Here is a 13,842-nt window from a genome sequence, read left to right on the forward strand (position 1 = left end):
AAAGTAGCAAAATGGTTTTTCAAAGCTACTTAAAAGTTCACTAGAAGGATAACATTCAAGGCAGTAACTTTCTGATGCTTGATAGCCCTACAATGGACATACTACTGCCTATCAGGCTAGCACAACAATACAACACTATTTTAAGTGTTTCCGAGTTGTGAAGTTGTCCATTCAGTGGGCTTTATGATTCCCGCCAAGTCTCAGGTGGAAGTGCTAAAGTGCACTAACTCCTTCCTTATGAGCAGGGGATCAGAAGTTCTACAACAGCAAAACACAGCTCTAAAGGTACCTTCACACTAAGCGACGCTGCAGCGATACAGACAACGATGCCGATCGCTGCAGCGTCGCTGTTTAGTCGCTGTGTGGTCGCTGGAGAGCTGTCACACAGACGGCTCTCCAGCGACCAACGATGCCGAAGTCCCCTGGTAACCAGGGTAAACATCGGGTTACTGGTTACCAGCGTTAATGTAAAAAAAAAAAACCACATACTCACATTCCGGTGCCCGGCGTCCGCTTCCCTGCACTCCTCCTGCATCCTGTGTCTGCACTGTGTGAGCGCCGGCAGTACAGAGCACAGCGGTGACGTCACCGCTGTGCTCTGCTTTCACTTTACGGCCGGCACTCACAGTCAGTGCGGGAAGCAGACGGCGAGGTACGTGTGACAGACAGCAGAAGGTGAGTATGTACTGTTTGTTTTTTTACTTTTACAACCCGATATTTACCCTGGTTACCATTGTAAAACATTGCTGACATCGTTGCTTTTGCTGTCAAACACAACGATACACGCCGATCTGACGACCAAATAAAGTTCTGAACTTTCAGCAACGACCAGCGATATCACAGCAGGATCCAGATCGCTGCTGCGTGTCAAACACAACGATATCGCTATCCAGGACGCTGCAACATCACGGATCGCTATGGTTATCGTTGCAAAGTTGCTTAATGTGAAGGTACCTTAACTAAAGAAATTGGCTAATTAGATTTGTAGCGGCAAGGTGCCCACACACTTCTTACATGTGGGATTTCTGAGGGCTTTGGTATTGTTTGTAAATGCCATTATCATCATTCATACCTTAATGCTTGTTATATTGATGACGTTGATTGGTTGTGAAGATAAAAGCATTTCTAGGGTTCGCACATTTCCACCAAAAGCCGCCATGTGAAGAGGCGATAAACCACTCTGTATAGAACAAGACCAATATACGTTCAAAGCGTGCTCATTTATAATGGTACATAATAATATACATTTTTCACATGGAAACATACAGTCATAAATTAAAGCAGTAAATCATATTGAAAGGAAACTGGCAATGGATGACAAATATAGTAAGAGATGTTGTAGTTGGCAACGACATGAGAACAAGTATAGGCAAAACCAATATATACAGTTGTGTGAAAAAGTATTTGCCCTCTTCCTGATTTTCTATTCTTTTGCATGTTTGTCACACTTAAATGTTTCAGATCTCCAAACAAATGTTAGCATTAGATAATACAAGTAAATACAAAATGCATAGGTGCAATAAACACCACCCATTCTCTCTAAGGCTAGGATAACATAGCGCACTGTCCCACGTTCAAGTAGCCGCATCGAGGTTTACGTCTGAACTCCCAGCAAAGCACCAACATAATTATCAAATGTCACCGTGTGTTCTGTTGTGCAGCATTTTCAGCCATATGCAGTACAGACCAAAAGTTTGGACACACCTTCTCATTCAAGGATTTTTCTGTATTTTCATGAATATGAAAATTGTACATTCACACTGAAGGCATCAAAACTATGAACTAACACTTGTGGAATTATATACTTAACAAAAAAGTGTGAAACAACTGAAATTATGTCTTATATTCTAGGCTCTTCAAAGTAGCCACCTTTTGCTTTGATGACTGCTTTGCACACTCTTGGCATTCTCTTGATGAGCTTCAAGAGGTAGTCACCGGAAAAGATCTTCCAACAATCTTGAAGGAGTTCCCAGAGATGCTTAGCGCTTGTTGGCTCTTTTGCCTTCACTCTGCGGTCCAGCTCACCCCAAACCATCTCGATTGGGTTCAGGTCTTGTGACTCTGGAGGCCAGGTCATCTGGCGCAGCACCCCATCACTCTCCTCCTTGGTCAAATAGCCCTTACACAGCCTGGAGGTGTGTTTGGGGTCATTGTTCTGTTGAAAAATAAATGATGGTCCAACTAAACGCAAACTAGATGGAATAGCATGCCGCTGCAAGACGCTGTGGTAGTCATGCTGGTTCAGTATGCCTTCAATTTTGAATAAATCCCCAACAGTGTCACCAGCAAAGCACCCCCACACCATCACACCTCCTCCTCCATGCTTCACGGTGGGAACCAGGCATGTAGAGTCAATCCGTTCACCTTTTCTGCATCGTACAAAGACATGGTGGTTGGAACCAAAGATCTCAAATTTGGACTCTTTCGACCAAAGCACAGATTTCCACTGGTCTAATGTCCATTCCTTGTGTTCTTTAGCCCAAACAAGTCTCTTCTGCTTGTTGCCTGTCCTTAGCAGTGGTTGCCTAGCAGCTGTTTTACCATGAAGGCCTGCTGCATAAAGTCTCCTCTTAACAGTTGTTGTAGAGATGTGTCTGCTGCTAGAACTCTGTGTGGCATTGACCTGGTCTCTAATCTGAGCTGCTGTTAACCTGCGATTTCTGAGGCTGGTGACTCGGATAAACTTATCCTCAGAAGCAGAGGTGACTCTTTGTCTTCCTTTCCTGGGGCGGTCCTCATGTGAGTCAGTTTCTTTGTAGTTGCTCAAATGACAAAAGATGCAGCACTCACCAGATTCTTGCTGAAGATAGTGTCCTTTATTCACTTAAAGCGATGTGAGACATGTTATACGGAGAGGCGGCAGGAAAGAGGATTAGGTGCGGGGGAGAGGAGAAGGACTACGGCCGTTTCACGCCAAATGCGCTTCCACGGGTCCAGGTCTGGACCCGTGGAAGCGCATTTGGCGTGAAACGGCCGTAGTCCTTCTCCTCTCCCCCGCACCTAATCCTCTTTCCTGCCGCCTCTCCGTATAACATGTCTCACATCGCTTTAAGTGAATAAAGGACACTATCTTCAGCAAGAATCTGGTGAGTGCTGCATCTTTTGTCATTTGAGCAAGTCGGAAAGTTTGTTTACTTTATATGCTAAGCACCACTCAGCGTCTGCACATTCATAGACTGGTGGCTTGAAGTTTATGCCAAGACGTCTCCCACATAGTTACTGCCTGTGAAGATTAACACATCGAGTGCCGCCCAGTTCCTTTTCTACGGTTCAGTGAAGTTTCTTTGTAGTGCTTGATGGTTTTTGCCACTGCACTTGGGGACACTTTTAAAGTTTTCCAAATTTTTCGGACTGACTGACCTTCATTTCCTAAAGTAATGATGGCCACTCGTTTTTCTTTACTTAGAATTTGTATTATGGCAAGAAAAAAACAGCTAACAGTCTATTCAGTAGGACTATCAGCTGTGTATTCACCAGATTTCTGCACAACACAACTGATGGTCCCAACCCCATTTATAAGGCAAGAAATCCCACTTATTAAATCTGACAGGGCACACCTGTTAAGTGAAAACCATTCCCGGTGACTACCTCTTGAAGCTCATCAAGAGAATGCCAAGAGTGCGCAAAGCAGTCATCAAAGCAAAAGGTGGCTACTTTGAAGAACCTAGAATATAAGACATAATTTCAGTTGTTTCACACTTTTTTGCTAAGTATATAATTCCACATGTGTTAATTCATAGTTTTGATGCCTTCAGTGTGAATGTACAATTTGCATAGTCATGAAAATACAGAAATATCTTTAAATGAGAAGGTGTGTCCAAACTTTTGGTCTGTACTGTATGCCTATTAGAGGATGGTAGCAAGTCGTAGTCTACTACGTAGTCGTTAGAGCACACCGAGACTCCGTCTGCATCATTATAATCAATGGCTTCTTCGGCGTTTCTGAATCCCGTTTTGCAGGGGGCGTGGACATAAGCCCCGATCACTTTGTGATCCCAGCCTTAGAGAGAAGGGGTATGAATATATAAGGCCTAACAAACAGTAAAGTAGAGAGAAATCTACAATAAAGATTTTAGTATTATTATTATTATTATTATTATTATTATTATTATTAACAACAACAAAAGGCATTTAATAATTTTGGGAGAATACCCCAGAGGAAGGGAGTACAACGATTACCCAGGTAAACTTAGCAATAGCTATTGCGTCTAAAGGGCTAAACCTTTCATTATAGGAACTGAAGTCTCCCGACCAGCCGTTGAGTCAGCCAGAGATCTGAGCACAAAGCAATTGATCACAATGGGGACCAAAATAAAATACTCAGCTGTCACTAATCCAGGCAATAATTCCAGTAGGCATGACCAACATAAGACCCTGTATAAATTCTACGCAGTTATGTGAAAGAAAGGCCATACAGGAAAGAACCTCCACTAAAGGCCACTTTCACAAGTCATTATTCTAGTCAGCATTTTACATCTTTATTTTTAAGCTGAAACCAGAAGCAGAACCAACATGGTCATTTTGGAATCACTCCTGATTTTGGCTTACAAATACTGATGCAACATACTTGACCAAAATACTTCTGCGTGAAAGCCCTTAGAGCATGAATCTGTCCCCTTCACACGTACTTAACCCATGCACTGCACGCCTACATACCGCATTTTGGCTCAGGACACTATATCCATGCTGTATCAGTCTACGGACATCGTCTACATTGTCAGCATGTGCTGCATAGTGTAGAAGTGTGTTCCCGTACTGTAAAAGATAAGAGGCATCAGTTTATCACGGATAAAATACAATGACAGGTAGGTTCTGTTCACACTACATTTGGCCACAGAGTTGACAGTACTCAGAATTTGAACAAAGCTTTATTTTAGTCGGTGTTTTACATAATTGTGTAAGCTAAAGCCTGGTAAAGTCAGTAAACTTGGAGATGAAAGTGGGTGTAAAACTGAGCTGACGAGAATACAATATACAATAGGGAGCCAGATGTCTGCAGTTTTATTTGTCAGCGCGTTTCGAGGTGAGGATACCTCTTCATCAGGACAAACAACAATTGGGGAATTAAGATGTGATCTCACACAAGAATTTGACTAAGAAGTAAAATAAATATTTAAAAATATATATTTCTTTAATGAACGTCACTAACAGACTGTATTCTAATATGCATAAAATTGCATATTGATACCTGTATATCCAAACATAGTGTGAACTTAGGCTTACGGGGGTTGCCAGCTAAAATAAATTATCACCTATCCACAGGATATTTGACAACTTGCTGATCAATGGGTGTCCTTCTGCAGGAATCAACATCGATTAGCAAATAGAAGAATTTTGATCCACATTAGAAAACTGCGTGTCAGATCAAAAGCCTGAACGTTCATTTACTATTTCTTTATGGGGCTAGCAGAAATGGCCGAGCATAGCGCTCACCAGTCCTGTAGGGAATAAATGAAATAGCAGTCGAGCTTGAGCACTGACACTCCATTCAAATGGGGATAAAAGTTCCCTGTTCTGCAGATCAGGGCGGGATCCAGCACCGATCAAGGGATAGGCGATAACTTTTCACGGGACAACCCCTTTAATCTGTCAATATTAAAGAAAAGTCTCACCTGATCAGCAGACTTCACGCTGGTGCCGTCCATCACCCACTTTATATTTCCAACTACAGTATTGTTTTCATAACATGTGGTCTGAGTAAGTTAGAAAAGAAGGATGAGTGAATACAGATGGCACTGGAAAAACTACAGGTTCTTCACAATGCAAAACAGCATATACAACTACTTTACAAATTAAATAGCCCTGAAATATCACATTAAATGGGTGGATAGGTGGGTGGGGTGTGTGTGTATGATAGCACTGCTATATTCTGGTTAATAAATGCCATTTATGTTACTTCACCACTATTACATAATAAACATTACAGACTGTAATTATTAATGCCTTCAAAGAATGTCAATGGACATAGAAAATATGTGAACCTTTGTCGTGCAGAACACGTTGTAGTTATGCAAGAACAGGGTGTGTAGCTTGAAGTTTATCAAACTGAACATCGCAGTCATGCTGCATTTTGGTTAGGACGTTATAACGGTTAAAAGTTGACCAACAAGTTCTCATTTTTACAACAAAATATACAATACCATTATTTAGGGACCACCTCACATTTGAAGTGATTTTGAGGGTTCTATATGACAGAAAATACCTAACAGTGATACCATTCTAACAACTGCACCCCTCAAGGTACTCAAAACCACATTCAAAAAGTTTATTAACCCTTCAGATGCTTTACAGGAATTTTTGGAATGTGGAAGGATAAAATGAACATTTAACTTTTTGTCCCCAAAATGTTACTTTAGACCCATATTTTTATATTTTTGCAAGGTTAGAGGCAGTGACCGGTGTCACATGTAGGGGTCGCTGTGTGTTCCCCCCAGGATGCGGACGGAGCCCCATTAGACCTGCTGGAGTGCCTTGTGGTCACAGCAGGATGCCTGTGAGTCACAGGGCAAAATAAAAGTACACTGTGTTCCAAATTATTATGCACAAAGAGTTTAGGAGTGATAAGGTTAGAATTTTTTTGTTTGTCATTTAAACTCATTGATGGTGATGTGTGTCAGGGCTCTTTATATCACTGAAAGCAATTGCAGATACCTGTGCAAATTAGTTTGGCAGGTGTGTCCAAATAAAGGCAACACTACTTAAGAAGGCTGTTCCACATTACTAAGCAGCCTACATTTTTTGCCAAAATGGGAAAGAAAAAGGCTGCTGAGAAGCAACAAATTGTGTAGTATTTAGGTCAAGGTATGACTACAATCAACATTGCCAAGACACTTCATCGTGATCATCGCACAATCAAGAAGTATGTAGCTGATTCCCAGCACACACGTGTGCATGCTGATAAGGAAAAATTGAGGACTCTTTCCAACAGGCAATTGCATAAGGTTAAAAGAGCAGCTGCAAAAATGCCTTGTCATAGCAGCAGACAAGTTTTTGAAGCTGCTGGTGCCTCCAAAGTCCCCAGAACAACAAGATGCAGGGTCCTTCAGAGGTGCGTAAGCCATCCTGTCGACCACCTCTATCCACTGCAACAAGCAGAAACGGCTCCAGTGGGCCAAACGATACATGAAGACTGACTTCCAAACTGTTTTGTTCACCGATGAGTGCGGTGCAACGCTCGATGGTCCAGATGGATGGAGTGGAGGATGGCTGGTTGATGGACACCCCATGAAAACACGGCTAAGGCGCCAACAAGGAGGAGGTGGAGTAATGTTTTGGTCTGGAATCATGGGGAGAGAGATTGTCGGCCCCTTTATGATCCCTGAAGGGGTAAAGATGAACTCCATAATCTATGTGGAGTTTCTAAAACAACACTTCCTGCCATGGTTCGAGGAAGATCCGTGCTTTCCGCCGCAGGATCATTTTCATGCATGATAATGCACCATCTCATGCTGCAAATAACACATCTGCATCTCTGGCTGCTATGGGCATAAAAGAGGACAAACTTATGGTGTGGTCACCATCTTCCCCTGACCTCAACCCCATTGAGAACCTCTGGAGCATCATCAAAAGGAGTGTCTATGATGGCGGGAGGCAGTTCACATCTAAGCAACAGCTCTGGGAGGGTATTCTGTCCACATGCAAAACAATTGAAGCAGAAACCATCCAAAAACTGACAAATTCAATGGACGAGAGAGTTCAGAAGCTTCTTTCGAACAAGGGGTCCTATGTGCAAATGTAACATCACCTAGAATAAAGTTTTCACTTGAAAACTGTTTGATTTCATGTTGTAAGCAGCTGATAATGCTTATAACTTCACAATTGACCATTTTTTGGTTCAAAATTAAAAAAAAAAGGTTGAAAACTCTGCTGTGCATAATAATTTGGAACATGCATTTTGAGTGTTTATTTTTTTTTAAAAGATACTGTTTTCATAGGCAGTTTTTTCCAAAACATCGCAATTATACTAGAATAGTAGATGACTGGAAAATAACAATGACTGCAATTCAGATAGGTAATTTAGAGAAAATATGAGGAAATATTATTTGCATAATAATTTGGAACACAGTGTAAGCGTAGACCTGGTCAAGCAATCTGGCCGGGTATTGTTCAGGAAAAGCCGGTATGGGCTTTTATTTTTTGAAACGGACTGCAGGAAGGAAGTGGGGCCGGTCCATTTCCTCCAGGCCGGGTCTTACAGGTGGCCTAAGGCCACAGATTCTAGTTTAAAATCCCTGCAGTAAATGGTTTGGGTGTGTCAGTATCAGAGTGGGACTGTGGAAGGTTTGAGTGGTGGAGGCGGATCTGGGATGGAGTCTTATAGGGGTCCAAAAATGTTGCCAGTATGGGGCCCAGAAATTCCTAGTGACAGCCCTGGTCAGTAGAATACTGACAGGCAGGTATAATACACTGGAAGCCTTCATATGGTAATGTCGACGAAAAAGGAAAAAAGTTAAGGCCCTTAACCCCTTTCTGCCAGCTGACGGAATAGTACGTCAGCTGGCAGTATGAGGCTCCGACGGTGAGCCCATATCAAAGCGGCAACATGTCCGCTGTTTTCAACAGCGGACATGTGCGCGCAATGTGCGCGAGCAGAATCGAGATCCGCTCGCTCACATTAACTAGTTAATCGCTGCGTTGGTTGTGGATGGATGGCCTGTAATTCTGTTGCATAGAGGTGATCTGTGCATCACCTCTATGTAGCAGAGGCGATCAAGTAGTGCATGCTTCTAGCCTCCCATGGAGGCTATTAAAGCATGCCAAAATGTTAAAAAAAATGTATTTAAAAATATATAAAATATATATATATACCGTATATAAAAGTTCAAATCACCCCCTTTTGCCCCAATCAAAATAAAACAGTAGAAAAAAAATTAAACCTACACATATTTGGTATCGCCAAGTTCTGAATCGCCCAATCTATCAATAAAAAGAGGGATGGCTAAATGGCGTAGCGAGAAAAAAAATCAAAACGCTAAAATTATGGTTTTTTGGTCGCCGCGACATTGCATTAAAATGCAATAACGGGCGATCAAAAGAATACATCTGCACCAAAATGGTATCATTAAAAACATCAGCTCGGCACGCAAAAAATAAGCCCTCACCCAACCCCAGATCACGAAAAATGGAGACGCTATCGTTATCAGAAAATTGAACAATTTTTTTTTTGTAAACTTTGGGAATTTATTTTAACACTTAGATAAAAGAGAACCTAGACATGTTTGGTGTCTATGAACTCGTAATGACCTGAGGAATCATAATGGCAGGTCAGTTTTAGCATTTAGGGAACCTAGCAAAAAAGTCAAACAAAAAACAAGTGTGGGATTGCACTTTTTTTGCAATTTCATCGAACTTGGAATTTTTTTTCCCATTTTTTTGTTACACGACATGGTAAAACCAATGGTATCATCAAAAGTACAACTCGTCCCGCAAAAAATAAGCGCTCACATGGCCATATTGACAAAAAAGTAAAAAAGTTATGGCTCTGGAAAGAAGGGGAGCGAAAAATGAAAACGAAAAAAGCTCCAGGGCTGAAGGGGTTAAAGACAGTGAGGTAAAATGAACGTGAAAACTTTCTTCTGCATAAAGGGGTAAATGCGATTGATTTTATGTGGTATACTTCTAGCACAATACAGTTTTGAGAGCAATGGGACTATTCTCAGACCTATGTGTATAGTATAAGTGGGCGATGGTCTAAAAGTTTGCTGAGTGAGGGCTAGGTTGTGTTCATGACTCACGCTGGACACTAAACAGACAAAAACCTAAGAAAAAAAACAAAATAAGCAAATACGCTGCAGCAAATAAATAGCAATAGTGCATGAAAATTAATATAGGGTACTATGAAGAAACCAGATGATATCTTAACTAGATGGTGGCCCGATTCTAACGCATCGGGTATTCTAGAATATGTATGTATGTATGTATGTATGTATGTATGTACGTCGCGCTTAGCACAGCCACGTAGTATATAGCACAGCCACATAGTATATAACCCAGCCACGTAGTATATAACACAGCTACGTATATAACACAGACAGCCACGTAGTATATAGCACAGCCAGTGGCATAGTATATAGCACAGCCACGTAGTATATAGCACAGCACGTAGTATATAACACAGCCACGTAGTATATAGGACAGCCACGTAGTATATAGGAGAGCCACGTAGTATATAGGACAGCCATGTAGTATATAGGACAGCCACATAGTATAGAAGACAGCCACGTAGTATACAGCAGCCACATACTATATAGCACAGCTCACGTAACACAGACAGCCACATAGTATATAGCACAGCCACGTAGTATATAGCAGCCACATAGTATATAACACAGGCCACGCAGTATATAACACAGGCCACGTAATATATAGCACAGCCCACGCAGTATATAACACAGGCCACGCAGTATATAACACAGGCCACATAGTATATAAACACAGCCCACGCAGTATATAACACTGCCCATGTAGTGTATAGCAGCCAGGCAGTATAAAACAGCCACGTAATATATAGCACAGCCCATGTAGTATATAACACAGCCCATGTAGTATATAACACAGGCCACGCAGTATATAACACAGGCCACGCAATATATAACAGCCCACGCAGTATATAACACTGCCCACGTAGTATATAGCAGCCAGGCAGTATATAACACAGCCCACGTAGTATATAACACAGGCCACGCAGTATATAACACAGGCCACGCAGTATATAAACACAGCCCACGCAGTATATAACACTGCCCATGTAGTGTATAGCAGCCAGGCAGTATAAAACAGCCACGTAATATATAGCACAGCCCATGTAGTATATAACACAGCCCATGTAGTATATAACACAGGCCACGCAGTATATAACACAGGCCACGCAATATATAACAGCCCACGCAGTATATAACACTGCCCACGTAGTATATAGCAGCCAGGCAGTATATAACACAGCCCACGTAGTATATAACACAGGCCACGCAGTATATAACACAGGCCACGCAGTATATAACACAGGCCACGCAGTATATAACACAGGCCACGCAGTATATAACACAGGCCACGCAGTATATAACACAGCCCACGCAGTATATAACACAGCCCACGCAGTATATAACACAGCCCACGTAGTATATAGCAGTGTGGGCACCATATCCCTGTTAAAAAAAAAATAAATAAATAAAAAATAGCTATATACTCACCCTCCGGCGTCCAACAAAGCTGTCCTGATGCGCACGATGCGGCCGCCAGCGAGACCACTAAGTCATCTGGGAAATTTCGCAATGTATCACTGGGAACGGAGGCTGGTGGCAGCATTGCGTGCATCGGTGGACGTCGGAAGGTGAGAATAGCACAATTTTTTTCAAAAGTTGGCCCGGGATGGGGTGACACACTGGCACTGACTGGAGGGGAGTAGGGAGGGGGCACTGACTTGAGGAGAGTAGGGAGGGGCCAATTCGCGGCCGGACTAAGCCTGTCAAAATGCGGGATTTCCGTTACAAACAGACAGAAAGACAGACAGACAAACAGACGGAAGTACCCCTTAGACAATTATATAGATAGATTATCCAGATGACTATGTTCAGCAAACCAAGAAGACATTACTTTCTATCTCTATGTTGGCGTTTGGTTTTAAGAGTTGATTTTTTGGTCAAGGAAACCAACTTTTGCTTGTGAAAGCCTGGAATATTGACTTGTATGCTGATATTTGATATAACATTGTGTGCTTTATCCTTGATGAGGATGAGGATAGTGAGGTCTACTGATATGCTAATTATACACTGTATTAGGGTATGTGTCCACCGTCCGTAATGACGGCGCTTTGGACGGAGCGGAAAACTCACTCCGCCCAAAGCGCCGCCCCCTTTTGTATGCGTGGTGATTCCGGATGTGTTCATTGCACACATCTGGAATCTCCGCACCCAATTCATAGGGCCCTGTGATTTACCTTGCGGCGACGGAGCGTCGCTGCAAGGTAAACAGACATGCTGCGATCTACAAAGAAGCGCCGCATGTCTGTAAACGCAGGCCCGCCGGGTGCGTGTTCGCACGCATAGTGGAGACAGGATTTCATAAAATCCCCTCCACTATGCTGTAACATCTGGACGCTGCGGGTTGAACGCTGCGGTTGTACATAGCGTTCAATCCGCAGCTAATCCGGATGTAATCCGGCCCGTGGACACATACCCTTAAGGAGCCAGTTTGTTGACTTTGAAAGCAGCGAGGGAAAACTATGCAAATAGAGTAAATAGTCAAGTATGTATATGACTTGAGTATAAGCCGAGAGGTGCACTTTCAGCCTAAAAAAATGGGCTGAAAATCTCAGCTTATACTCGAGTCATTGTCCCAGGGGGTCGGCGGGGGAGTTGGAGCAGCAGAACTGGCAGCTGTCACATCATACTCATCCCCTCCTGGCGCGGTCTCTGCACGTCCCTGCTTCTCAGATGGTCTTTAGCGCTGGCAGCTCTTCCTGTGTTCAGCGGTCACATGGTACCGCTCATTAAAGTAATGAATATGCACGCGACTCCACTCCCATAGGCGTGGAGCGCATATTAATTACTTTAATGAGCAGTACTATGTGACCACTGAACACAGGAACAAGCTGCCGGCGCCAGAGACCATCGGAGAAGCAGGGACATGCACAGACAACACCAGGAGGGGGTGAGTATAACGGGGGAGGGTGAGCCATGCGATATTCACATGTCCCTGTTCCACTGCCGTGCTCTGTCTTCATCGTCCTCTGGCTGTGACATTCAGGTCAGAGGGCGCAATGACGTGTTTAGTGTGAGCCCTCTGCCTGAACAGTCACATCCAGAGGACCCGGAAGACACAGCGGTGCGTGGTGGTGGAACAGGGACAGGTGAATATTGCAAGTGCCGGGGGCTTGAGCAAGCGTCGACACCAGAACCTGGCCCCCATAGCACGCCGGTGTCCCCGCCTGCTCAGGACACCGGCACCTGGCCCCAAGCGACGAGAGGTGAGAATGTCATTTTATTGTTTCTTAATCGCAGCATATGGGGCATATTATTCTATGGAGCATCTAATGGGGCCATCAACCTTAATTGAGTAGCGTATGGGGCATATTATTCTATGGAGCATCTAATGGGGCTATCAACCTTTATGGCGCAGCATATGGGGCATATTATTCTTTGGAGCATCTTATGAGGCATCATTAACCCCTTTCTGACCTCAGACGGGATAGTACGTCCGAGGTCAGAAGCCCCGCTTTGATGCGGGCTCCGACGGTGAGCCCGCATCAAAGCCGGGACATGTCAGCTGTTTTGAACAGCTGACATTTGCCCGTAATAGGCGCGGGCAGAATCGTGATCTGCCCGCGCCTATTAACTAGTTAAATGCCGCTGTCAAATGCTGACAGCGGCATTTAACTACCGCATCCGGCCGGGCGGCCGGAAATGATGGCATCGCCGACCCCCGTCACATGATTGGAGTTCGGCGATGCTTCAGAATAGTAACCATAGAGGTCCTTGAGACCTCTATGGTTACTGATCCCCGGCAGCTGTGAGCACCACCCTGTGGTCGGCGCTCACAGCACACCTGATTTTCTGCTACATAGCAGCGAACAGCAGATCGCTGCTATGTATCAGAGGCGATCGCGCTGTGCCTGCTTCTAGCCTCCCATGGAGGCTATTGAAGCATGGCAAAAGTAAAAAAAAAAAAGTAAAAAAAAATGTGAAAAAAATAAAAATATAAAAGTATAAATCACCCCCCTTTTGCCCCAATCAAAATAAATCAATAAAAAAAAATCAAACCTACACATATTTGGTATCGCCGCGTTCAGAATCGCCCGATCTATCAATAAAAAAAAGCATTAACCTGATCGCTAAACGGCGTAGC

General features: G+C 43.4%; 1 protein-coding gene across 3 annotated transcripts in view; it reads right to left on the reverse strand.

Moving 5' to 3' along the window:
* The window catches only part of LOC143775780 (death-associated protein kinase 1-like), a 151,984-nt gene that overhangs the window by 74,064 nt on the left and 64,078 nt on the right, over positions 1-13,842 (reverse strand). For all 3 annotated transcript variants that reach the window (XM_077264322.1, XM_077264324.1, XM_077264323.1), the window contains exons 2-4: positions 5,613-5,693; positions 4,657-4,755; positions 1,073-1,180 (exon numbers count right to left, since the gene is read on the reverse strand). In XM_077264322.1, coding sequence (XP_077120437.1) covers positions 1,073-1,180; positions 4,657-4,755; positions 5,613-5,693 — 288 coding nt within the window. The remainder of the gene's footprint in view (positions 1-1,072; positions 1,181-4,656; positions 4,756-5,612; positions 5,694-13,842) is intronic.

The sequence above is a fragment of the Ranitomeya variabilis genome, chromosome 5 (genome assembly GCF_051348905.1).
Source record: "Ranitomeya variabilis isolate aRanVar5 chromosome 5, aRanVar5.hap1, whole genome shotgun sequence".
Classification (NCBI taxonomy): Eukaryota; Metazoa; Chordata; class Amphibia; order Anura; family Dendrobatidae; genus Ranitomeya; species Ranitomeya variabilis.